The 27,863-nt window shown below is 38.7% G+C and overlaps 1 protein-coding gene across 16 annotated transcripts in view; it reads right to left on the minus strand.

The window, feature by feature from the left end:
* Positions 1-3,342: 3,342 nt before the first annotated feature.
* The window catches only part of ANK2 (ankyrin 2), a 765,621-nt gene continuing 741,100 nt past the window's right edge, over positions 3,343-27,863 (minus strand). For 15 of the 16 annotated variants that reach the window (XM_049885478.1, XM_049885480.1, XM_049885477.1 and 12 more), the window contains 7 exons: positions 26,824-26,967; positions 23,412-23,697; positions 19,941-20,232; positions 16,719-16,802; positions 16,449-16,613; positions 15,087-15,269; positions 3,343-5,614 (listed from right to left, as the gene is read on the minus strand). In XM_049885478.1, coding sequence (XP_049741435.1) covers positions 5,600-5,614; positions 15,087-15,269; positions 16,449-16,613; positions 16,719-16,802; positions 19,941-20,232; positions 23,412-23,697; positions 26,824-26,967 — 1,169 coding nt within the window. In that variant the 3' untranslated portion in view covers positions 3,343-5,599. Of the gene's footprint in view, positions 5,615-13,657; positions 13,750-15,086; positions 15,270-16,448; positions 16,614-16,718; positions 16,803-17,302; positions 17,396-19,940; positions 20,233-23,411; positions 23,698-26,823; positions 26,968-27,863 lie in introns of all 16 variants that reach the window. The other variant, XM_049885487.1, reaches the window with a different exon arrangement.

Raw genomic sequence — 27,863 nt, forward strand, 5'->3', positions numbered from 1 at the left:
TCTAATTCCCTGCATTAAATCTCTTCTCATTTGAAATACCTAGGAGACTTCTTCTTTTTTTTTTTTTAATAAAGCCAATCTGTACACAAATCTTTACGCTGCTCTGGATTTTTGGAACAATAGACACTTCAGCTGTACCTCCGACTCTTTGAGATGAGAGGGTGTGGCTGGGGACTGACTCTAAAGTATCCCGTATTTGTAAGTTATTTGGAAAATTCATACAAGGTGCAAGAATGTCCTTGTGTGATATAGGGTCGCTATGAGTCGGAATCGGCTCGATGGCACTGGGTTTTTTTTTTTTTTTTTTTTTTTGGTTTTGATGGTACGAGGTTGCTGTTACCCTTGCTGCTAAATTAGCCACATAAATGCTGCAGCATCCCTAGATGAGGGGCTGAGTGTGGGTGAAGATGTATGAAAAATGGGTACAGTGCGTATGTCATGCCAACAGTGGTTCAGTTGCTTCTGCACATCTGCAAAGGCAGCTGTTGTGGTCAAAGCCACGGCCAGTCAAACCCAGGACTCTGCCAGCACTTCACTCTGTAGCAGCTGTGCTCCATCTGGTGCCACTAAAAAACAGCCATTCAGTAGGGGAGTTTGGGTGGCTTGGTCCAAATCCTTAGTCAGTTCTGAAGAAAGAAAAGAAACGAACCCAAAATAGAACATGTGTGGGATGTTTGAAAAAAAGAATGGAAACCAGAGCGGAGTTAGAAGGAACTGTTGAGAAACAGAAAGGAATTCCAAAGAGTCTGTCCTTAGCATGGGAAGTAAGTAAAAAAAAAAAAAAAAAACTTAATTGGTAATCGACAAGAATGCCCTGTGATTCCCTAACAGAAAGAAGTTGACTGTATAATCTAACCTAGAGTAGTAAGTTAAGAACTTCAACACCTATCCCCAGGCTCATGGATCTGCAAAGAGGTGGAGGATCACAAGTATGGGTCCATAACTAAGGGACTCCAGGAGCACATCAGCCACCCAGGCATTTCTATGATAGGGCTGAACTTGCTGCTCTTCCTTGTGTCTTGTACGGCGAGACAGATCTTGGGCATGTGTTATTTTACTGATGAGGCACAGTGGTTGTTCAGTGGTAGAATTCTTGCTTTCCATGAGGGAGACCAAGGTTTGATTTCTGGCCAATGTACCTCATGTGTAGCCAACACCATTTTGTCATATTGTCTCACGGAAATATTTAAGTACACTCTAATTGAATGGTTCCAGTCATTGAAGATATGTATAGAATTTTTATAAATACCACTGCTGAATATCTTTGCCTACCATATACACCACTCTATGTACCATCTACTCCGTACCATGGAGCTGATTCGAAGCAAGGGGATAATTTTGTTTTTCCCAGGAAGCCTGAGCACAACTAAACAGAAATATTTTAATTTGTGTAAATCAGTTGGGAATAGTTTTTTTTTTTTTTTTTAAAGATATTTAAAAATATATTTCTATTATTGTGGTGGAATTAAGTTGGATTATATATTTACTTGGGTGATTCATCCTACGTTTGTAACTCCAGTTTCGAGGAGACCAGAAACAGAAACCATACCTTAAATGAAGGAGAGTGTAGTTTTTAAGCAGGGGGTGGCAGCTGAAGACAAAGACTTTCTAATAATTTTTTTTTGTTGTTATAGCATAATGAAAGCAAGCGAATTATCTTTATTCCATTATTTAAAAAAAGAGAAAAAAAACCTTGTAGCGAGTTTGGTTCTCATTATTTGTTTAGTTTATTTTTATCTGTTTTATTCATGATTTATCCGTACTGACATAAATTGAATGACTTCACAAGCAACCTAATTTCAAATTCAATTCAAACTGTTTCAATGTACTTACCCACCCACTTACCCACCCACCCACTGCCGTGGAGTTGATTCCGACTCATAGCTACCTTATAGGACAGAGTAGAACTGCCCCGTAGGGTTTCGAAGGAGCGCCTGGTGGATTCAAACTGCTGACCCTAGCATTTAACCACTAGGCCACCAGGGTTCCCAATGTACTTAGATGTAATTTACACCTCTTTATGCCTAAGGCAGGTAATCTATGAGATGCACATAGCTTTCCCTCAGTCTGGAGGGTTTTCCCCCTTCTTAAACATCTTCCTGTAAAAGGGTTTATCAGCCACCAAAGTTCATTAAAAAAAAAAAAAAGAATTTGTGTGCCAAGTAAGCATGAGAAGGCACTGAATATTCTCTAATGCTTTGATTACATTATTTACACCCAAAGCAAAGGAGGCCCAGAGTTCCTGTAAACAGAAGGTGCAGCACATTAAAGTGTAATGGACTCAAAGGCACTCCTACTTTGGAAAGATTTTTTTTTTTGAATTTTGACTCTTTTCTTTGTAAAGTTTCATGTGTAATTGGTATTTTAATTTCTGAAGATGTTGTAAGTTAATTAGGCAGATTAACCAAATCGGTGAACTTTTTATCTCATACTGATAAGATTTAAATGAAGCCCACTCAATTTCTAAACTGTTTTTTAAACTTTTTTTACTATAAAACTATTATAGAAACACTAAAGAGATTTTAAAACCAAACAAAAAAAACCTCTACATACAAGATTTCAGTTTTGCATATTCCCTCCATATCATTATTTATGTCAACATATCCATTTAATTTCTAATTCTCAGACCACAAAAGATAAATGAAACTCCTGAGCTGTCTGCTGTTCCCAAAGGCACCCTGCTGCCTTAGGAGAGAGAACTAACATGGATCTGCCCTGTGGGTCTTGCCTGCGGTGCCGTGTCCTGGTTCCCCTTTCCTCATCTCCCCTGAGTTCAGGCTCCTGAATATGGCATTGGTGATTCAGTGGTAGAATTCTCACCTACAATGTAGGAGACCCGGATTCGATTCCTGGCCAATGCAGCTCGTGTCAGTGGAGGCTATGATGCTGAACAGGTTTCAGGGGAAGCATCCAGAGTAAGTCAGACTGGGGAGAAAGGGCTGGCAATCTACTTCTGAAAATCAGCCAGTGAAAACCCTGTGGATCACAACAGTCCGATCCCCAGCCATGACCATGAGACCTTCTAGCCTTTTGCTCCGTTGTAGGCTCCCTGTGAGTTGGAGGCCAGACTTCAAGGCAGCTAACAAGATTTCAAAACTAAAGTCAAATCCTTGGTTTTCTCCATTTATGTAACAATAAAAATATAAGTTCCTTGAGGGCAGGGAAGTCTTTCTACCTATCCCAGTGCCAGGCATACAGCCTCTAAAACTGCTAAATAAAAACAATAAGAGAGAAAAAAGCAATTTATGTCTTCCTGTTGGCTTTAAATCTATGCTTCTCTTTAACAATTTCTTATTCTCCTGAAATCACAGATTAGTGTAAAGAAGAACAAATCGCAGTTGCCACATTTAACACTTGTACATTTTATTTAATTAAATCAGCCATTGTACACATTGCAGCTATGTATTGTTAGTGTTGTATTTTTTTTCCATTAACTAATACATGCCCTCATAGATATATTCAATTAGTGTTATCACCATGGGAACAAGATGCTGATTCATCAACTGAAAATTCACTTCTTCTCACAGTATTCAAGTTTTTTGATAACACAGCAAAATCAATTTCAGAAAAAAAAAAAAAAAAACAGGTGAATAACCATTATGTTGTTACACAGACATCATCTGCACTGCAAATAACACAACAGAAATGCTTTTCTTGAGCTCCAGTGAAGGTTTTGACAAGAAGGCCATGGTGGGTCTCCAAAAGTTTCACCATGGCCCGCTCTCATTTTGGCTGCCGAAGAATGGTTTGTTTCCTATCCGACGGCCAAAAAGTGCTAACATTAGACGCTTAGGAGGTTTGGCTTGTGGCAAACCTCCCTCCCAGAAAATTTTCTCTCTTGGCAATGTTATTTTAGATGATGAAGTACCATTGTTTGTCGCATTTGTTTTTGATATTTGGAGCACTGAGTCATTTTTGCACAACAGGAAAAGACCAGCTAGAATTGGAAAATTTTCAACCCCTGGAGAATAGATTTTTTTTTTTAATGTCATCTTCGTTGACTATACTTTTCTTTAACAAATAACTGATTCCAAATGTATACTGTTTATATGAATATATTTGTGAATATATATATATATGTTAAAAGGCTACACAGCTTCAACCACTAGAGGAATAAGGAACAGGACATGGGAATCACTCAAATTGTTATATTCCCTTCTTTAAAACAAACAAACACGAAAGTGCACAAATGCACTTAAGCGTTCCCAAGGAAGTTTGGATTTCAAATAAATAAACCGACATTTTTAACCAAAACCAAATTTTTAAGGTTTCTCAATCTTATCTGCAAGCGGAAAAACAGACCCAGCTGAACAGTGAAAACTGCTTGATCTGTGTAGAAATGATGAAAACCATTAATGTGATTAGAAGAGGGGTTTGGACCGTGGTTTTGATTTTTAAATGCCACATGCAGGTATTAGAAAAGATATAAACCTGGAAAGAAAAAAAAAGAAGAAGAAACCACTCAAACATAGTGAAGGAGTTTAAGCTTCTGTGTAGTGGGTAAATCTTGTTTCCAATGAATTATCTACAGTGCAGTGGACAGAAGAAAGTACCACCAGTAAGACAGCGCGGTTTGCTTAAGCAGCAAAGAAAACTGGAAAACTACAGTAGTTATAGCTTTTTAAAATACCCTGCCAACTTGTTCAAATCCAAAAGACCTGAAGATGCCAGAACGCCACAGGATGTAGCTACTAGCAACTGAATACCTCATTGTTCCATTCTGTTTGCCGGCTGCTCTCCCTCTCTCTCTCCCTCCCTCCGAGTGGTTGTTGGAGAGTCATAAATCACAGCTGGCCAGCACCAGCAATAAGGACAGTTCTTTCATTTTTAACTAGGAGCAGCAGCTACTCTGGAAGTTCTAAGGGCATGGTAGGTCTGAAGTGCTTCTTTTGCAGTAGAACTGTATTATCATTTGATTGTGTTAGCAATATCTTAATTAACCATTGTTCAGCAATTTCTAGAGGCCTTTTATTCCATGATGCCCAGAGTAGTTATGATAGGCAGTGGTTTTAATTTTAATATGTTGTTCATCTGAGCATTTCAACTATATACATTGTACATGGATATCCCTCTGAGGGATTCCTACATGCCGTCACTTGAAGAGGTCTGCAGGTAAAGTTCTTCTGATCAATGGATTTTCATGGAGCTTGTGCAGAAGCAAAGAACAATGGAGGTGGCCAGTTCCCAGGTTAGCACAAACACAACAAAGTAGTGGATACAGCATCCAGAAGAAAGGATGCTATCTTTGGTCACAACTTAGCGGACAGTTAAAAAGGATGGGGAAAACTAAAGAAAAATGCAGTGTATTTGCCAAAAATGGAAATGTCAGGGTATCCCATTAATGAGGCCAGTTACGGTCACTTCGATAATGAAACGGGAAGTTGCATATTGAGTGAGTATGTGGTTTCTGGTGTGAGAATTGGGCAGCCCCTATTTGGCCTCTTGCTCCAAGTCCTCCTTGCAGAAATGCCGAAGGAGTTGCTGGAGGTCGTGCTGGAGGTCGTCCTGGTCTAATGCTTCTGGTACATCCTCCAGGTGCTCCAAGTGAATGTGTTTTCCATGCTGGTCCTTCACCACAGCCCTCTTCTGGGTACTGGCTTTACTCATTGTTGTCCTGGAAGAAAGCAGAAAGAGAATTGTGATGTTTCTCCACTCCTAAAAGGCAGCCAGTAACTGTGGGGGTAAAAGGAGCCCTGGTGGTACAATGGCTAAAGGCTGGGCTGCTAACCAAAAGATTGGTGGTTTGGAACCCACACAACGGCTCTGTGTGAGAAAGTCCTGGCACACTGCTACTGTAAAGATTATAGCCTAAAAAACCATATGGGGCCGTTCTATTCTTGTCACATGCTGTTGCTGTGAGTAGGAATAAACTTGAAGGCACCTCACAACGACAGGTGTGGGGGTAACCATTATATTAAAGTACTGCTCAGCCTGCGAAGGGTACTTACTGTCCTGCCTCTAGATATTTCTACACTGACCCATTAATATAGCAAATACAGCCATTGTATCATGACATTGTTTGAAACGATTCATGGGATTTTAAAAAGCATGTTTTGGAACAGAGATATTTAAAAAAATTTTACCATTCAAATAAATAAAACCTGCTGTAATTCTCTCAAAAGTAACTGTCATGGATTGAATTATGTCTCCCCAAAATATGTGTCAACTTGGTTAGGCCATGATTCCCAGTATTGTCTGGTTGTCCTCCATTTTGTGATTGTAATTTTATGTTAAAGGGGATTATGGTGGGATTGTAATACCACCCTTACTCAGGTCACATCCCTGATCCAATGTAAAGGGAGCTTCCCTGGGGTGTGGCCTGCACCACCTTTTATCTCTCAAGAGATAAAAAGAAAGGGAAGCAAGCAGAGAGCTGGGGACCTCATACCACCAAGAAAGCAGCACCTGGAACAGAGTGCATCCTTTGGACCTAGGGTCCCTGAGCCTGAGAAGCTCCTCGACCAGGGGAAGCCTGATGACAAGGAGCCCTCCTCCAGAGCTGACAGAGAGAGAAAGGCTTCCCGTGGAGATGACACCCTGAATTTGGACTTTTAGCCTACTTTACTGTGTTGAAAGAAATTTCTCTTTGTTAAAGCCATCCACTTGTGGTATTTCTGTAATAGCAGCACTAGATGACTAAGACAGTAACTATGGAGCTTTAACGTTTTGATTAATTTACACTGATTTAAAAGAGTTTGATTCATCCTGAAATAGTGATTTTAAGTACTGTTTGCCAGACAAATGGTTTTTTAATGTAATTTACTTAAAACACCTTGGCTGCTAGCTTGATCTTTAGAGTTCCAGCCCAACCAAAACTTCCAAAAAATTATATTTGAAGAACTTTTCCATGGCAAACAGATCTTTGGAAGCTGGAATATTATCCTATCAATACCCAGGAACTCGTTGATGTTGAGTTGATTCTAACTCATAGTGACCCTATAGGTCAGAGTAGAACTGTCCCATAGTGTTTCCAAGGAGCAGCTGGTAGATTTGAACTGCTGACCTTTTTTTTTCTTTTTTTAGTTAGCAGTCAAGCTCTTAACCACTGTGCCACTAGGGCTCCAAACAAGAGAAGAACTTTGCCACAATTGCTGAGGCTTCATCTAGAGATGGCAAAGAAGGAAGGGAAAGCGTTAAAAAAAAAAAAAAAAAAAACGGACAGAGAAATCCTTCCTCTCACTACCTGAACCCCACATACTTTGTTTGCACATTGTATGTTTTATACTGTCATTTAACAGATTGCTTACTTGTTTCCCTCATCAGACTGGTGTTTACTTGAGAAAAAAAGATTATAACTATTATAGTTCTATTTTTCAGAACATTATTTTCCTGTATCCCTGCTTGAAAATGATTATGTCATTCCTTTACTCTCAGTTCTTCTCCTTGCTGTTGTTGTTCTTAGGTGACATTGAGGTGGTTCCAACTCATAGCAACCCTATGTACAACAGAGCAAAATGCTGCCTGGTCCTGCGCTGTCCTCACAATCTTTGCTATGTTTGAGCCCACTGTTGCAGCCACTGTGTCAATCCATCTTGTTGAGCGTCTTCCTCTTTTTCGCTGACCCTCTACTTTACCAAGCATAATGTCCTTCTTCAGGGACCTTGGTCGCTCCTGGTAACATGTCCAAACTATATGAGACAAAGTCTCGCCATCCTCCCTTCTAAGGAGCATTCTGGCTGTACTTCTTCCAAGACAGACTTGTTTGTTCTTCTGGCAGTCCATAGTAGATTCAACGTTCTTCACCAACACCATAATTCAAAGGCATCAAGGCTTCGGTCTTCATTATTCACTGTCCAGCTTTTGCATGCATATGCGGCAAATGAAAATACCATGGCTTGGATCAGTGCACCTTAGTCCCAAAGTGACATCTTTGCTTTCTAACACTTTAAAGAGGTCTTTTGCAGCAGATTTGCCCAATGCAATAGGTCCTTTGATTTCCTGACTGCTGCTTCCATGGGCATTGATTATGGATTCAAGTAAAATGAAATCCTGACAACTTCAGCATTTTCTCCATTTATTGTGATGTTGCTTATTAGTCCAGTTGTGAGGATTTTTGTTTTCTTTACATTGAGTTATAATCCATGCTGAAGGTTGTGGTCTTTGACCTTTATCAGTAAGTACTTCAAGTCCTCTTACTTTCTGCAAGCAAGGTTGTATCATCTGGATATCACAAGTTGTTAATGAGTCTTTCTCCAAACCTGATGCCACCTTCTTTTTCATATAGTCCAGTTTCTTGGATTCTTTGCACAGCACACAGATTGAATAAGTATGGTGAAAGGATACAATCCTGACGCACACCTTTCCTGAGTCTAAGCCACACAGTATCCCCTTGCACTATTCAAACAACTGCCTCTTGGTCTATGTACAGGTTCCTCATGAGCACAAATAAGTGTTCTAAAATTCCCATTCTTCACAATGTTATCCATAATCTGTTATGATATACACAGTTGAATACCTTCACATAGTCAATAAAACACAGGTAAACATCTTTCTGGTACTCTCTGCTTTCAGCTGAGATCCATCTGACACCAGCTATTATATCCCTCATTCCATGTCCTCTTCTGAATTCAACTTGAATTTCTGGCAGTTCCCTGTCAATGCACTGCTGCAACTGCTTTGTGTGTGTGTGTGTGTGTGTGTGCGTGCATTCTGTGAAAGTGTACAGAGCAAATTAGTTTCCCATTTGATAGTTTGTACAAAAGGTGCTTCATGACCTTGGTTTCATTCCCGACAATGTGTCAGCATTCTCCTCATTTTCACCCTGGGTTCTCCATTTTCTTTCACCCTAATTTTCTACATCTTCTTGCCTTCTAATCTTTGATTTTGAGTAATTAATGCCCTTTTGATCGTCAATAATTGATTTTCTAAGGAGTACGTTCCTCTTGGGTGTTACTGTTTATCTTATGTGCCTGTCTATTGTTTGGCTGGGAGGTGGTCCCCGGGAATGGCTTCAGTTCCAGGTCAGAAGGGTGTCAGAGGGCCATAGACTAAGAGGTTCCTTTAGTCTCTGTCAGACCAGTAAGTGTGTCTTTTTTTGTGAATTTGATGTTTTGTTCTACAATTTTCTCTCATTCTGTCCAGGACCCTCTATTGCTGCAACAGTTTTTGAATTATCTTCAGGAAAATTAATGATATTGTTCAGTAATTTCCACATACCGTTGGATCACCTTTCTTTGGAATGGGCACAAATACGGATCTCTTCCAGTGAAATGGCCAGGTAGCTATCTTCCAAATTTCTTGACATAAATGAGTGAGCACTTCCAGTGTTGCATCAGTTTGTTGAGATATCTTAACTGGTATTTCCTGAGCCTTGTTTTCCACCAATGCCTTCAGTGCAGCTTGGACTTCTTCCTTCGATACCATTGGTTCCTGATCATATGCCACCTCCTGAAATGGTTGAACAGTGGCCAATTCTTTTTTGTATGGTAACTCCATGTATTCCTTCCATCTTCTTTTGATGCTTCCTGTATCTTTCAATATTTCGCCCATAGAATCCTTCAATATTGCAACTTGAGGCTCGAAATTTTTCTTCAGTTCTTTCAGCTTCAGAAATGCCAAGTGTGCCCTTCCCTTTCACTTTTATAACTCCAGGTCTTTGCACATTTCATTATAATCCTCTACTTTGTCTTCTTCAGCTGCCCTTTGAAAACTGTTCAGCTTTTTCATGAGATCATTTATTCCTTTAGCTTTAGCTATTCTACTTTCAAAAGCAAGTTAGAGACCCTTCTGACATCTATTTTGGTCTTTTTTTCTCTTTCCTGTCTTGTTAATGACCTTTTGTTTTCTTTACTTATGATGTCCTTGATGTCATTCCACAACTTGCCTGGTCTTCGATCATTAGTGTTCAATGCCTCAAACTGTTCTTGAGATGGTCTCTAAATTCAGGTAGGATATACTCAAGGTCATACTTTGGCTCTCATGGACTTGTTCTAATTTTCTTCAGCATTCAACTTGAACTTGCATATGAGTTACTGATGGTCTGTTTTGTGTTAGCCCCCTGGCCTTGTTTTGACTGATGATATTGAGTTTATCCATCGTCTTTTTCACAGAGGTAGCCAATTTGATTCCTGTATATTCCATCTGGTGAGGCCCACGTGTGTATCGTAGTTTATATAGTTGAAAAAAGATATCTGGCACGAATAAGTCATCGGTCTTGCAAAATTCTATCATGTGATTTTAGGTGTCATTTCTATCACCAAGGTCATATTTTCCAACTACTGATCCTTTTTTGTTTCCAACTTTCACATTCCAATCACTAGTAATTATCAATGCATCTTGATTGCATGTTGGATCAATTTCAGACTGCAGAAGTTGGTAAAAATCTCCAATTTCTTCATCTTTGGCCTTAGTGATTGGTGCATAAATTTGAATAATAGTCATATTAACTGGTCTTCCTTATAGGTGTATGGATATTGTCCTATCACTGACAGTGTTGTACATTGGGATAGATCTTGAAATGTTCTTTTTAATAATGAATGTAATGCCATTCCTCTTAATTTGTCATTCCCGGCATAGTAGACCATATGATTGTCTGATTCAAAGTGGCCAATATCCCAGTCTATTTCAGCTCACTAATGTCTAGGATATCTATCTTCAAGTGTTCCATTTCATTTTTGACAACTTCCAATTTTCCTAGATTCTTATTTTGTAAATTCCACATTCTGATTATTAATAGATGTCTGCAGCTATTTCGTTTCACTTTGATTTGTGCTACGTCAACAAATGAAGGTCTCAAAAGTTTTACTCCATCCACATCATTAGGGTGGACTCTGCTTTGAGGAGGCAGCTCTTCCCCAGTTGTATTTTGAGTGCCTTCCAACCTGAGGAGCTCATTTTCTGGCACTGTATCAGACAACATTCCACTGCTATTCATAAGTTTTCACTTCACTAGCCAATTTTCAGAAGTAGATTGCTAGGTCCTTTTTCCCAGTCTGACTTAGTCTTGAAGCTCTGCTGAAACCTGTCCATGATGGGTCACCCTGCTGGTATTTGACATACCGGTTGCATGGCTTCCAGAATCACAGCAATGGCAAGCCACCACAGTCTAACAAACTGACAGAGGAGTGGTGATTGGCAGAGTGAGTGATTCAGTAGGGTCAAAAACTCCTTGTATTTTTTTTTTTTTTTTTAGAAGGCAGGGAGGTTGTATTATATCTTAGATTTTTCTTTTTTAAATAAAATGATTAAAATAAAAATACTTTGGTGATTATAAGGAGCATTGTCTCTTATACGGAACACTGTCAGTTAATCTTAAAGGTCTCCCTCCCTCCCTCCTTCCCTTCCTCCCTCCCTCCCTCCCTCCATCCATCCATTAGAGGCTGTATTCAAACAGAATCTTGTCTACAGGCAACTTATGTTCTAGTGGGGAGGAGACACACGTAAATCAACACAATGTCATGTATATGAGTTGAAATTGATTCCATTGTAATGGGCAATGGATGGGTCCTAACAGCACAGTAGAAAGCCCAGCACGTAGTAGGCAATCAATGAATTTTTGTTGAATGAATGTGTGAATAACACAGGTAAAATGAGAGCATTAAAAAAAAAAAGGAATTTAAATTCGACTGGTGGTGGGAGTGGAGTGGCAGAACCCAGAAGAGGGACCTTGAGATGTGTTTTGTAGAAGGGAGGAGCTTTTGAATGATAGAGAGCAGGATGTAGGAGAACAGCATGATACACTCAGGGCACCGTGTGAAGTGCGATGTGTAGGAGTGACAGGTAGAGAACAGATTGGGAAGAGCTTTGTGTACTAGGCTAAAGAGTTCGAATTTTATCCAGAATATTATGCAGAGCCTTTGAAGGAGTGAAAGCAGAGGTACCATCTGATTAGGTTTTTGTTTTAAACAGATCACAGGGAACAGACTTAGAGTCCATAAGACCAGTCAGGAAGTGACTGCAAAGCTATAGGAAAAAAGAGGTGAGAGCCTGAAATAAGAGTGTGGCAACTGAGAAGACAGAGAAGGGGACTGATAAAAAAACTAAAGTATTGAGAGAATTCAATGAGTGATGTGGGGAAAATTGGAAGGAGAGAAAAAGGAGGCTAGAATAATTCTGAAATTTCTTGTTTTCACTGGGAGAACACAGAGAAAAAGCAGCTAAAGTTGTTTCCTTTTTCCTTATTCTCTCCTGCTCTCTTATCCCCTCTCTCCCTTTGTTTCATACTACATGGATGGTTTTGGGTCTGAAAGCTTAAATTTGTTCCTCTTGCTTAAAAGGTCAAATTGGGTCCCAAAGACTTAAAGAAGATTATTTTTCTTTAAACAGGCAAATATCTATTTTTTCTGAGAGCTAACAGAAGAGATTACAATGTTGGTGTTGGGGATAAGCCTCTATCAAATGATATTTCCTGGTATTTTGTGCACACATACGTACGTGAGTGTGTTAATGAAATGCATAAGATTCAAGTAAAGGAATGACTTTTCATATGTTTAACAGGGGAGCAGTGGGTATAGCAAAATGTCTTCAGGAATGTATAAGACTAAGTGTTTTATACCACAAATCAAGTCCTACCACTAACAAGCTGTGCAAACTATATCAAGTTGTGGACATCCCTGGCTTCAATTTCTCCTGCTAAAAATGAGAACTTTGATGAACTGGTCTTTAAATTTATTTCAGTGTGATGATCCCATGAAGCTAGAACATGCAAGGCTTGCCTGGGTCCTGGTGAATAACTGGATGAAAGACTTAAAATAGAGTATAAAAAGCACTTTATCCTTAATTCATGTAGCATTTTTAAAGTTCTAAGAACAATTACACTGTTTTAAACTCCTAGCTGCTGCTGGTTTTTCCATTTGATTGGAGGGTGGAATTGTGACACAACCTTTAATTTTGCTGGAATTAAAATCAATATGCAGGAACATAATTATTATGTTCTAGAGGCTTAAAATAGCACTGCAGAGTACTATAAATGACAATCGTTCCCTTCTTTTCAATGGAGTGAAAAGCACAACAGTAACTTAGATTTCCATTATGTCTGCTCACTATTTATCTCAATACTTACAGTGCTGCTAGTCATACATCAAACCAGTGATGGAGAGGGGGGCAGACTAGACAACTTCACAGCCAGCCCCCTGTTATATGCATAAAAATGTGTTGCTCACTGCTTTCATAACATTTTCTTAACATACTCAAAGCCTTGGTTTCAATATCACGAGCTACATTCAGGTTCACGGGTATCAAAATCATGCTCATGTTATTTGCCACTCACATGCAGAAGCATGAAACCATTTGTTAAAAGAAAGTATGTACAATTCAAGTAATGACTTACTAATATTTAGCTGAATGTAGTTGGTCAAAAGATTAATTTGTGAGCAATTGATTAGATTTCTTTTCCTACGCTCTTCAAATCTACCAACACAATGGTCTACCCTAGCTGGTTGGCTACAAATAAATGGGTGACTTGCTAAAACCCAGGGAGTCAGGCTGTGTCAATATGTGTATCACTGGCACCGTGCCTTAATACTACTTTTAAAGCATCAAGGGGATGCTCTAGGTATGACACAATAACAGATATATAACTTGACCAAAAGCCAGCTACAAGGAGAGACAGCAGTCCCCGGGAGATTTTAGGGTATATTTAGGGGCGCTACTTTTTTTTTAATTACAAAATTTTTTAATAGTGTTAGTTCACAAAGCGTTGCTCCATGCTAACCCAAACCTTTTAATTATGGATCCATCCTCTTTCCGGATTTCATTCTCTACTAAACTAGGAAAGTGGACTTTCATGTGGCTACCTGTATAACTCAAAGCCTGAAGTAGGGAAAAAAAAAAGACAAAACCCCACCGTAAGAAAATCTAATATTATGCTTAATCAATCTGCAATATAAAAAAATACATACAATTCTTAGTAACAGAGCTAAGTACCAAGTATTATTTAACAAGTCCCTTAAATTTCTCCTATTTTTAAGGGAGATGTGTTATATTACTTTACAAAAGCTGCTGCCAGCGTCCGTACTGATGGACTCTTAATTTCCCGCCTGTCTCAACCATTCTCCAGTGGAGAATCTAATGTAAATAAAACGACCAGAGGCAAAAAGAAGCAACCAGGCAAACAAACAAAAATGGCACAAAGTCTATAACTCAGATAATTCATATTTTAATAGTCCCAGGTTGCCTACTGCCACAACATGAAGAAATAAATGTATTTAAAGAAGATATCCTTTTAAACATCCCAGCACATTTCATTCATCTATAGTCTCAATACCTTTGGTGGGCAGAAAAGAGAATACACATACAGCATTTAACTTAAAATTGTTTCAATGGCAAAAACTATTTTGTATAAGTTTGTACATTACATGATTCCTTATTGAAATCCTTGGGCCAAGTATGTTTCAGAAATTAATTTTTTTTAATTTTAGAAAAGCAATATGATATCTATACTGTATATTACAAATTCACTTATAGGCAGAAAAACACAAATGCTCACTCTAAGTAATATTTAAAAAAAAAAAAAAAGACCATAAATACCTCCCTGTCAGTTCAGATCAGGTTTTACTGCCAAATCAGTTTGCTGCTAACTTATAAAACTTGTTTTGGTTTTCAGTGTCTTTGGATTTTGGACTGTAGCAAGGATTTGTGGACCTGCCACTGTGGATACTTTACTAATTGCTGGTAATCAGGCCTTAAAGAATTCGAAATGCTTTTTCAAAATTTATGGGTACAGAGCATATCTGTATTTTTTTCAATGTCTATCATTGGCAATATTTGAGAAGGTTAGCTAGCAAAGATACTTTGGAACATATTTTATTTCCTTCCCTTATTAATTGGGAGTGTAAGTCACGTCTGGGACTTTAAAACAAGATGTACAATTATGCCCTGAATTTAGAGATTCTGATTCTGAATCAGCAGGAGCAAATCCTGGTCATTTGGATTTTTCAAAGTTCTTGAGGTAACACTGATGAGCATTATAGGTTGGGGAAACACTACTTCATTGCACAAGTTATTTAAATAGGAATTCTACCCTCTTGAATTATTCTGCAGTCTTCCATGAATTCATGTATAAGACGACGCAATGATAAACAATTTTCTTTTCAAAGACAAAGCAAACATAAAATAGACACAGAGACAAAATGATGATACTTCTATACCTCTTCAAAGTCATCTTTGGCTGAAGGAAGATCATGGGCTAAACTAGAATCCCCCAGGTGTTTCTCCATCCTCTCTCCATGTACCATGGTTGTTTTAACAACTTTGCTGACTCTACGGCCTTCCACTGGTTCAGCCTGAAATTGTGAGGTACTGGACAAAATGCTGGGTTCAGACAAAGTTACCTAATGAATGAAGGACACACAATACACAATTTCTGACTGTCAAAATGTAACAATAATCAATTTTTCTGTGTTTAAAAAAAACATATCAAACACAGTACTATACACCGGCCTTCCAGAAAACTGTATGTTGGAAAAGAAGGGCAGAGTAAGAAAAAAAAGTAAACTACAATTACTCGGTAATGTCTGTATGATGCCTGCACGTACAAGGCACCAAATCAACCACTTTATTAGTCACTTGAGCAAAATTTATCAGTAAGTTTCATGAATAAGAAACTGGCTGCTTAGTGTAATGTAGACATAACAACCTATGGATCGAACTGTCTTTCCCCACTCTTAAATGTTTTGTTTTGGCATTATGAAGATACAATTAACCTTCAAAGAAGGAACTCTCAAGGCTATGAGAAACTGCAGAAGATGTGTAGAGACTCTCACATCTACAATATTAAGAATTTGAGGATGTGAACAAATGTGAAACTGTGAGAATGTCACAAATTAGGTCAAAAATGAGTAAAATATCCCTGAAAGAGGGAAGTAAAACAATAAATCAAAAAGTTTCTGGGTCCTGCCATTAGTGACCGCAAATGCAGAAGTTTTGAATATCAAATATTTATCCAATGTGATTTACAGAGGACTAGTGTGCTGAAGAGGCATAAGTACCAGTGATATACTTGTACCTGGTTTCTAAATAACATAATGCTTGCCCTGTAAGGAAACCCTGGTGGCATAGTGGTTAAGTGCTACAGCCGCTAACCAAAAGGTCAGCAGTTCGAATCCACCAGGCGCTCCTTCAAAACTTTATGGGGCAGTTCTACTCTGTCCTATAGGGTAGCTATGAGTCGGAATCGACTCTACGGCAATGGGTTTGGTTTGGTTTTTTTGGTTTGCTGAGCAAATGCGAATTTTTTTTTTCTTTTTAAATTTGACTTTTGGATTTCTGCTGTGGTCAACGTGAAGTAACTTGAGAATGGAATGACAAAGACGAGTAACATGGCTACAAATCTCCCTGATGGTTTTTAAAAGACTACACAGAATCATGGAAAAAAAAAAAAAATGAATGTGGAACTAAAAGCAGAACAAGCAGAAGTGAGACAAATATGAATAAACAGTCTGGTCTATCTTTTTTGAGCTCTATTTTAACCCTTTCGTAAGCTAGCGTTGGAGGATGTGAGACGTTCTCACCTCAGACTGTTCGGTGTCACTCTTTAGTACAACACGCTTTATAACTTTGGAATAGCCATCCCCTTCCTCGATGTGAACAGGTTCCTGTGGCATTCCCTGCATTGTAATCTCTTCTTTCTCAGTGCCATCAGATGATACATACCGCCTAATGATTTTTCTAGTAACCTGAAATACATTTTATTCATGTATCTTGTTTTTTGATACCATGGTACTGATACATTTTAAACAGAAGGTTTGAAATCAACCAACTTAGCATAGAGTCAACAATACCTTCTTCACCACAGTGTGTCCGTGGTCATCAATGTATTCTTCTTCGGTGACTGTTTCGGGTGGTATGTCAGGCATATCATCTCCCTAAACAGTTGAAAGAAACAGGCCACTTAGTGTTTGGTGCTAGTTCTGAGGAACTAACTGCCAAGTGCTTATACATAAAGAATGTTAGAAAATTAAAGGCACAGTTGAGAAGCACTGCTGAGATGCCAAAATCCTGTTAAGTATTTGTTTAAAAGAATTAAAAAAAAAAAAAGGTGCGGGATAACATGCTTAGGAGAATCTAATGAAAAGTTAGGTAAAACTTCAAAAAAACAAATGAAACCAGACCAAGCGCGAGGTGAGGTGTGTGGAACTGAAGAAGGCAAACCTTGCTCGCTCACTATCTCCTGGACGTAGGCTGCAAATGTCATTACCACCGCATTTCTTTTTAAAGAAAAATTAGAAGAGTTATGGGATCTGCTTTCAAATGGCCATGCACTAACCAGGGAGCATGCCAAGCCCTGACCGCTCCAGGTTGGTCACTCTCTAAGGGTTACCAGGGACAGAACTATCCCGGACGTGCAGTACTTTAGTGCTGGTACCTGAATAATCACTCGTCGGCGGACAACCCTGGTGGTTACCATCGCCTCCTCATCTGAGCTGGCCTCTAGCTCACCTAATTCCTCTGTTAGCTCCTGGTGGAAGCATGGAAGCAGTGTTTGGTTTAATGTGCTAAGCAATACAAGTACTGGTTTCTTCTTTAGCTCACACTGTGTTCTGAAAGTTTTATTTGTGGAGGCTTTGGTGGAAAAGGCAGCAGCGGTGCAAACAAGTTGAAATATTATCAGCATGTCATGGTCTCCAACTTCAAGGAGAATATAGCTTTTTGTTGAATGAATGAAAAACAAAGCTCTGGAATCAAATTATCAGTCTGAGAGCTGTCTGAGCACCCATCTGTCAAAATCTGTCAGAAGAAGTAAGCAACTTCTCCATGTTATTTCTTGGACTTATAATCCTAACAAATAACTGAATGTAAACAGCATAATAAACACCCCTTAGTCATTGACAGAAACCCTGGTGGCATAGTGGTTAAGTTCTATAGCTGCTAACCAAAGGGTCAGCAGTTCAAATCCGCCAGGCACTCCTTGGAAACTCTATGGGGCAGTTCTACTCTGTCCTATAGGGTCGCTATGAGTCGGGATCGACTCGACGGCACTGGGTTTTTGGTAGTCATTGACATTCCTGCTTAGGCTTGGAATTATTAATGCAAAGGTGTAGGAATATCTTATGTTTGTAGCAGAACTTTCAGCAGGGAGTCAAAATTTCCTGTAACTTTTTTTTTATTATCTAGCCAGTAGCTCATCTCCCTGGAATAAAAAAAAAAAAAAAAAAAAGCTGTGTATGAATAATATTAGACTCATTCTGCAGAGAAGCTGAGATGTGGAGGCAGATAAGATGTTTTGGGTCTGGCACAAAGCCAGAGATAAGGCTAAGAACATAATCAGAGATTAGGACACATGTCTGGGAGCTATATCTTGAATCTCTCTCTTTCCTGATAGAACATTATTTAAAGCAAATAACTAAATTTGTTCAACATGTTTTAAAATACCAAAATTACATTTTTATATTCTTCTCTGTTAATGAAGACAGATAAATTCTAAACCACAGTATACTTTAAATACTCAGGAATCTGCTGCCTAAAAATATCTTTAGCAAGGAAGTGATTGAAATTAAATAGTCAAGTTAGGGTGGTGAGAAGTTAAAAGAGTCAAAACGGGAAGCTAAAAAGAGAGAAGTGGATAGTCACAGAGAATAAACGGAACAGATCTACATAAAATATTTGAAATGCAGAATGAATTATCAAAATTTATTTACATAATGAAATAGATTAAATATATGAATTATGCACATAATTGTTTCAAGTCTCTATTTCTCTTTACTTATGGATTCTTAAGTTAGATTTAACAGTTAAACCATGATAGTGTCTATGAGACATTTTTTCTAGTGTTCATGTAAGTCAAGAAATCATGAGATGAATAATTCTGTGCAAAGTCAAACTTGGAATAAAAATTCACTCATGGAATGAATTCATTCTTGAAGATAACTGCCAAAATCAGGATACAGATATCATCTGCCTGGATCTTTCCTAATTTTAGTTATGATTCTAGATAAATCCTGGGAGTCGATGTCACTCTCATAGTGAATAAAAATAAATGTCATTCTTATGCCCAATATATCACTTTTTTCCTCCCAAATAATTTCAATTCTTTTACCTATTTTTTCATTTCTAAAACTCATAATAATGCTCTAAAATCCTTTTGAGATATAAAATATTTTTAAATTATATTATTTTAAAGAAGAAACATAATATTTGATTGAATTTACATTCAATTAAGTTTTATGAAGAGTCTCACACTTTATTGTTTTTAAGAGTCATCTGGGGAATTATTAGAATGCAGATTCTCGTGTTTGTGTTCCCCTTTTCCCAGGGACTCATTCTGACTCAGGAGCTCACGAGGGATCAAGTCTTCCAGTTAACACAGGTATTAACCACATAGGCCACATTTCAAGAGCTAATGTTTTAAATTTCTAAGATGGCTGCCATTTCTTCCATAATCAAACTACCAGGCATTTTGACATTTAGAAACATCAATATGTTTAGGTACAATGTTCTACTAAGGCATTCTTAAAATAAATCTAAGAAAATAAAGGTAATTTGGAAATTATCCATCTGCTAATGAGAATAAATTTATTTCAAGAGATAAACCCCACTTGATACCCACAGCTGGTGTGCCCATTATCCATTATATTACTTGCCTTATATGAACACACAGTGAGTCACACAGAGTGTGCGCACCAGCACTTTCCACGGTGGACAGACTTTCCTGGGACCCTGTCAATCCCTATCACAATTCTTCCTGACTAAGTTTACTGATTTTCAAAAATAATATCAGTAACACTGTCCCACCATAGTGTTCAATTTTCTTAGCAAAAGGTTTCTAATTATAAAATTAGGCTCCGGGTAAAATTGCTAGAATTGGAACTGTATACTGTCTCTTCTAGATTCACTGGTTCTCAGATTTTAAAAGGACTGACAGTTTCACATTGTCTTGGTTAAAAATTAATTTGGCAAGCCTTTTTGATTTGAAGTGATGAAATAAGCCATCAGAGAAATGGAAATGGGGGAAGGTTTGTAGCTTTGTTACAGGTGGGCAAGGAAATAGAGAAAGGGATTCTTACCTTTTGAAAAGCTGCATCTTCATCGGATCTTTCAAAGATTTGTGGCTGGTCATCAGCAGACTCTACTATCAGGAGGCTAGTTCTTCGTGGAGAACTCTCCTCTCTTTGCGATGGGGAATCTTCGGGTTCTTGTACGATGGGGGAGCCTCCCCGCTCACTAGATGTTGGAGTCTGGAGGTACAGCCTCTCCTCCTCAGAAGGGGTACTAATTTCCTCAGGTATCTTGCTGGGAGATCCACATACCACTGTAGCCTCTGGAGTCTCTGATACTTCTGTTCCTGGGGTTGTCACGCTGAAATGTAAAAGGCAGATTATACCACTGAAGCATATGCATTTGCCCAGTGATAAAGCAAGGGGATTAGAAGGGAGATGGAGCTCGTCTTCATAGTCCATGACAGTCAAAATAAAAAACCTGTTGTCCAGACGAATGGATAAACAAACCACGGTACATACACACAATGGAATACTATACAATGATAAAGAAGGATGATGAATCTGTTAAACATCTTACAACATGGATGAATCTGGAGGGCATCATGCTGAGTGAAATAAGTCAAACACAAAAGAACAAATACTGTATGAGACCACTATTATAAAAACTCATGAAGAGGTTTACACCCAGAAAGAAACAATGTTTGATGGTTACTAGGGACGGGAGGGGTAGGGTGGGAAAAACACTAACTAGACAATAGATAAGTTATAACTTTGGTGAAGGGTAAGACAGTACATAAAACGGGGGAAGTCAGCACAACTTGACCAAGGCAAGGTCACGGAAGCTTCATAAACACATCCAAACTCCCTGCGTGACCAAATTACTGGGCTGAGGGCTAAGGACCATGGTCTTGGGGAACATCTAGCTCAACTGGCATAACATAGATTATAAAGAAAGTGTTCTACATCCTACTTTGCTGAGTAGCGCTGGGGTCTTAAAACCTTGTGAGCGGCCATCTAAGATACTCCACCAGTTCCACCCCGTTTAGAGCAATGGAGAATGAAGAAAATTAAAGGTGCAAGGGAAACTTTAGTCCAAAGGACTAATGAACCGCAATTACCACAGCTTCCAACAGACTGAGTCCACCACAACTAGATGGTGCCTGGCTACCACCATTGACTGCTCTGGCAGGGATCACAATAGAGGGTCCTCAACAAAGCTGGAGAAAAATACAGACAAAATTCTAACTTACAAAAAAAGATCAGACTTACTGGTCTGACAGAGACTGGAGAAATCCCTAGAGTATGGCCCCTGGACACCCTTTTAACTCCATACTGATGTCACTCCTGAGGTTTACCCTTCAGTCAAAAATTAGAGAGGCCCATAAAACAAAATGAGACTAAAGGGACACACAGCCAAGGCGCAAGAACAAGAAGGCACGAAGGGACAGGAAAGCTAGTAATGGGGAACCCACGGTTGAGAAGGGGAGAGTGTTGACATGTTGTGGGGTTGGCAGCCAATGTCAGAAAACAATATTGATTCCATTAATTTTTTAATGAGAAACTAATTTACTCTGTAAACCTTCATCTAAAGCACCCACGCACCCACCCACCCACACACCCACACACACACACAAACTGTTGTCATTGAGTCAATTCTGATTCACGGTGACCCCATGTGTGTCACAGCAATCTTACAGAAGTAAGTTGCCAGGCCTTTCTCCCAAGGTGCCACTGGGTGGATTCGCCAGCCTTTTGGTTAGTAGCCATGTGCAAACTGTTTTTGTTACCCAGGGACCTCAGTCAAAACAGGTTTTATAAATTTGGTCAAGAAATAATATTCGAAGAATGAAATTTTGACCAAGAAGTGAAATTTGGCCAAAATATAAAATTTGAAGAAAAATTATACTGTAAGATACAGGATAGAGTTACAGCTCATTGCTCTAGTATTAGCAGGGAAAGATGTATTCTAAAGATAAAAAAAAAATCTTAAAATGTGTTATACAGTTTTTGACTTCTACAGAGTGAATATAATTTCAGCTTTTCTTTGATAATAAACCCATCGCCATGGAATCGATTCCAACTCATAGCAACCCTATAGGGCAGAGCAGAACTCCCCCATAGGGTTTCTAGGAAGCAGCTGGTGGATTTGAATGGCCGTCCTTCTGGTTAGCAGCCGAACTCTTAGCCTCTACCCCACCAGGGCCTCTTGTTTGATAATGCAAGGTAATAAGTAATATTAAGGCTTTGAGGAGTTTTACATAAAAATACATATAGATAATAAGGTGTTTGAAGCAAGAATAGCAACTTGGTAGAATTAAAGAAAAGCAATATATAAATACCCAGATTAGTATAGTTATTATTGTAAATACAGAGATAGTCTTGTTGTCCCTCTGGAAAACTCTTATTACTTAATAGAGGATCTGTTGACACTGAGACTTTTCTACTCATGTAGGCTGGAGCTACTACAATGCAACCTTTCAGAATTTTACTTTCTAAATAAGAAATAATTTCTAAATAAGTTCTGCTTCTTTTTTGTATTTAGTTCAATTTCCTGTCACCCCATAGATATTAAATTCCCACAGTTCTTCTGATATCCCCTCCCTTTCCCCCATCTATTCCTTTTTAGTTTTTTTCTTTACTTTGTCTTTATGCTCACTCCTAAAATAGGAGAGTGGCTGAGAAGGTAGAAGAGATCATTTCACCACTCACTTCACCGTCTTCTCCTCAAGTCCCAGGGATTCCAAAACAAAAGTCACTATGACAAAGGGCATGCTGTGATGCAATCTCATGAGACACTATTCTCCGATTTCAGGGCTAGAGACGTGTTTGCCTGATCTGTTTTCTTTTTCCTAGACAATGAGTGTCATTGAAACAACTTTCTTTCTCTTTTGCTTACTTACAGCCTAGAACTTAAGTTCTGAGCTGAACTGTACTTTGCAGCTCCCTTTAGCCAGAAGCTCTCTAGAAGATTTCTCTTTATTCTCACCCTAAACCCCATCCACCTCGTTTTAATGGTCTTTTATCTGCGTTAATAATTTCTGTGATATTTATATTTTAATATAAATATTAACACAGTGGGTTGCTTTACCCATACATAGTCCAAGCCAGCCTTGCACAATAATTACTGTATTTGCAGATTATAGCGCAAGTGAAGTGCCACAATCTTACAGGGAATATAATGTGTTGTCTCTATGGGATTTTACAGTTTCAACAATGATTTCATAGGCTTTCTATTTCTTGACATTTAACCCTGTGATAGTAACAGAATTTATAAGTATAGAAATGGAAACTCAAAAGGCACAGGGCCATGCTCAAGGTCACACAACCAGGAATTGGTTCAAGTAGGTTTGTGCCAACGACACTGTCAGTTTGCCTCTCAAATGTCTTGCCTTTTTTTCTGTAGCTCCAACATTAGTTATTGGTGGATTTCTTTTAAAATGATTTGAAAAACTATTTGTACTTGTATATGCCTGGCACCCTAGTCATACTGACTTGTTTCTTTGGAATTACATCTGTCAGGCTTTTTTGGAAACTCACAAGTATTCCTGCTGATGTTCAAGAGATGACTCTTCAGTCAGGTCTTGCATTTTCCCTGAGAAATCCTGCTGAAACTGCTCCTTGTCAGTTTGGGATAAGAGCTCTGCTGCTGAGGGGTCCCCCTCAGTTTTGGGGATGCAATCCTGAAACGTGGAATAACCGACAGAGATATCTTCCTCTGAGACGATGGGAGGGTGATCATAGGTCTCACTTTCTTTAGACACAGGGTGCTCCTCTTTCTGTTTATGCTCTGCAGTGCAGAGCTCCTCTTGAAGTACTGAGAACCCTGAAGAGGAGAACAATTTTAACCAAATATTTATTTGAAGTTTAGCTTATATTATGCAGATATTTACTAAGTAACTATTATGGGCCACGTTCTGTTAGAAGCCCATGGGTTACAATGGTGAACAAGACACTGTCTCCACCTTCAAGATATTTACCATCTTGGGGACCAGGCGAGTAAGAGTCAGTTAAAACAGAGAGTGACTGGGCTACAGGTCCCAGGCAATGAACATGGGAGTGCCTAATTGAGGAACTCAGAGGAAAAAGGAAAGATGTCACTGTAATGACCAAGTTGTGCTTGACCAAAGCCCACAGTCTTGTCAGTCTCCTAATATGCATGCAAAAGCCGGACAATGAAAAAGGAAAACAGAGAAAATTGATGCATTTAGACTGTGGGGTTGGCAAAGAATATTGACTATATTGTGGACTTCCAGAAAATGAACAAATCTGTCTTAGAAGAAATAAAACCAAGGTGTTCCTTAGAAGTGAGGATGGTGAGACTTTGACTCACTTACGTTAGACACATCACTAGGGAAGACCAATGGCTAGAAAAGGACATTGGTAGAGAATCAGCGAAAATTACAGAAACTCTCAATGAACCAGAGGGACACGATAGCCCAATGAACTCAAACCTATCAGAGCTCATGAAGATGGTACAAGACCACGTGAAGTTTCATTCTGTCGTATATAAGGGTCACTATGAGTTGAAGCTGACTTGATGTTTTTTATGAGTTGAAGCTGACTTGATGCCAACTAATAGCCACACAAACTCAGGTCTAAAAAATTAGGAAAGGAATCAGAGAGTGTAATATTGACCTAATGATGAGTAGGCATCAACTGAGATAGAGAATAGAATCTAAGTGCCAAGAGGAGTGAGAGGTAATAACAAGAATAGCAATAATAAATGCTAACAGCTAACACATCCTAAATATTTACTGTCAGACACGGTTCTGAGAGCTTGGTAAGTATTAACTTGTTTAATCCTCACCACAGTTCTCTGAGATTAGCACTTTTTTTTTTTTTTAATGAAGGGCTCTTAAGCTATGCAAAGGCATTTTCCTTACATTCCAGAGCCATGAGGAGTCATTGAAAAATTTTTACCAGAAGAGTGATTAACATTCATCTATCGATTCATTCATTCAACAGAAATCCAATGAACATCAATTACGTAGTAATCACTGTTCAGACGCTGAATATATAGCAGCAATCAAGACAGAAAAAGCTCCTGCCATCAGTGAACTTTCATTTCTGCAGATACATATTTATGGTAAATATTACTAGAAAATGTAAACCAGAGTCAAAGTATAGCATAAAGAGGGCTGGTATTTTAGATAGCCCTATTGTCAGGAAGGGGTCCCCTTAGGAGGTGATGTTTGAGCAGAGGCCTGAATGAAATGAGGACAAGGCATCTGAGGGTCTAAGGGACAAGTACTTTAGGGTGGAGGAAACAGAAAGTACCAACCAAGGCCCTGAAGCAGGAGAGTGCTTGGGGTGCTCAGGGGACAGACCAAGGACACCAAGTGTCTGAGACTATGGAGTGAGAGAAAGAAATGGGAGATGGGGACAAGCTAGGAGGCTCTTGATGAACATTACAACATACCAGCATTTAAATATATAAAACAAGAGGAAGCTACAGGAAAGGATACTGCATCAGAAGAGCCAGTAAAGTAAAAAGAAAACCAGAGGATGGAGTGGCATGGTAAATAAGTGAAGAAAGCATTTTAAGAAGAAGGGATTAATTATTTGTGTAAATGCTACTCAAGGGTGAAATAAGATAAAGACTGAAAAACATCCAATGAAGTTTAGCAATGCAGAAATAATTGGTGAATTTTACAAGATTGGCCTCAGTAGAGTGATAATGGTAAAAGCCTGATCAGAGTGTATTCTAGAAAGAGTTCTAAAGAGAATTAAAGGAAAGGAAGCAGAATCTATAAGTTCTGATTACTCTTTTAAGGAAATTTTCTATTAAATGGATGGAGAAATAGGGCAGTAATGGGGGCACTATGAGGTAAAGAGAGTTGTTTGCTTTGCTTTGATTTTAAAGATGGGACCAATTAAAGTATGTTTTAATGCTGTCAGTCATGGTCCAGCTGTTAGGAGACAGAGTGGGTACCTGCAGGAGTGAAAGCCTTGATTGGGGTAAGTGCGATGAGATCTGGTACATAAGAAGAGATGATGGCTTTAGGAAAGCAAGAAAATTTCGTCCATTGTAATAAGAGGCAAGGTAGAGTATAAAAGGCAAACAAACCAAACCTGTTGCCATTGAGTCAGTTCTGACTCATAGCCCCACTATAGGAAGAGTAGAACTGCCCCATAGGGTTTCCAAGGCTGGACATTTTTACAGAAGGAGACTGTCATATCTTTCTCCTATGAAGCGGCTGGAGGTTTGAATCGCTAACCTTTAGATTAGCAGCTGAGTGCTTAACTACTGTGCCACTGGGGCTCCTTAAGATAGAGTATAGGCACTGAAATTTAGGTGTGTAGATTTTGAGGTAGGAGAATATGCACATTTGCATCCAATTATCCCTATTTTTCTAAAAAATATGAAATTTGGTCAACTGCCAATAAATGAAGAAAAGAGACATATTGGAGGTCAGAAGGAAAGAAGAGAATATGTAAAATAAGGATGAGAGAGAGCTCAAATGAACGAGAAACATTTAGAGAAATCTTAATAGTAAAAAAGTGGTAGGGCCAATGGCTGAAGACGCCAGTGGATTTGAAGAACTTTTGGTGTAGAAGTAAAAGAAGGAGCAAGTAAATGCTTCACACTAGGACTTTGAAGTAGTACGTTATTGGTAATAACAAGATCTTGGTTGTGAGCATAGAAAAAGCTGGCTAGAGATAAAGTAACAAATGGCAAGTATCAGAGGTGCAGTCCAGAAACTGAGAAAACACAGCACTGGATGGATCTTCCATGTAGATGGTGAAATCACAAAGAATGAGTAGTGGTGGTGGCAGCCCATAAAATGGACTGGGAAGTTGGAGGTAGTGAGGAAAAGAATATATGATTCCCAAAAACATGTTTCACCCTATTAAAAAAAAAAAAAAGGAGAGAGTAAGTCCAGTTGTCTGAATTAACCACACACACACACACACACACACACACACACACACACACACATCGGTTGACCTTCACTATGATCCAGTGTAATGGTCTGTTCAATTTCTGCATAGCTATGACTGATGCGCTCCTGGAGAGGTTCCGTGCTGGCCTCCATGAGATGGACAATATCCATTCGATTGATCTTGGTGAGACATTCAATAAGACTGGTATCTGGGATATTAGGAAAAAAAAATTATCACATATGAAAGCTACTCCTTTTAAAATTTCCTTCGTTTAGATGTCCTACTAAAGCTTTGAGATTTTGTACAGAAAACAACCAGAGTCCAATTAAGAGTCTTTATTAAAAATAAATGCACAGGAAAACAAAGAGATATGCACAAAAAAGGTGGCACAGAAATAGGGTTGCCAGATAACATACAGGACACCCAGTTGAATTTAAGCTTAATTTTCAGATAAAAACAAACCAGAAAAACATTTTTTTTATATAATTATGCTCCAAATATAGCTTAGGATATACTTATACTAAAAACATTTTTTATTGTTCATCTGAAATCCAGGTTTAACTGAGTGTCCAGTATTTTTATTTGCTAAATCTGGCAATCTTAACTAAAAGAATGTAAAGAGAAGGAATGATAAGTGCAGACTGAGTGTAAACAAGGGGGATCTCTAGGTGGGTTCTCAGGGAGGTAGTAAACGGAGTGGCAAATTCAGACCAGCAGAGGGTGAGAAGAAGCTTTGGCATGCATCACTTCCCATTTTATCCAAAGTGGTCAGGATACCACATACAAACCATTACAGGAATATCTCCTCGACATTTCCCCCCCACTTACATTACTTAGGAGTAAAGGAAGCAGGAGTTGAAGACAATCACCTATCTCTATAGGCCACTTAAAGCAACTGTGTTCATTACCATATTTAGAAAATTTTAGAACTTTAATAACCTTCTTGTTAGCAGCCAGTGCTGGGATCACTTTCTACTTTTCCACTGGTTAACATTGTTTCTGGGCATGTAGTGCAAGAGTTTTCATACAACACGTAGATTTTAGAAATGGCAAAAGCTGGTCCCATTTGTCATAGTAGTACTCCAAGCCGATGGCATTTATTTA

This window comes from Elephas maximus, chromosome 5 (genome assembly GCF_024166365.1).
Source record: "Elephas maximus indicus isolate mEleMax1 chromosome 5, mEleMax1 primary haplotype, whole genome shotgun sequence".
In the NCBI taxonomy this organism is placed as follows: Eukaryota; Metazoa; Chordata; class Mammalia; order Proboscidea; family Elephantidae; genus Elephas; species Elephas maximus.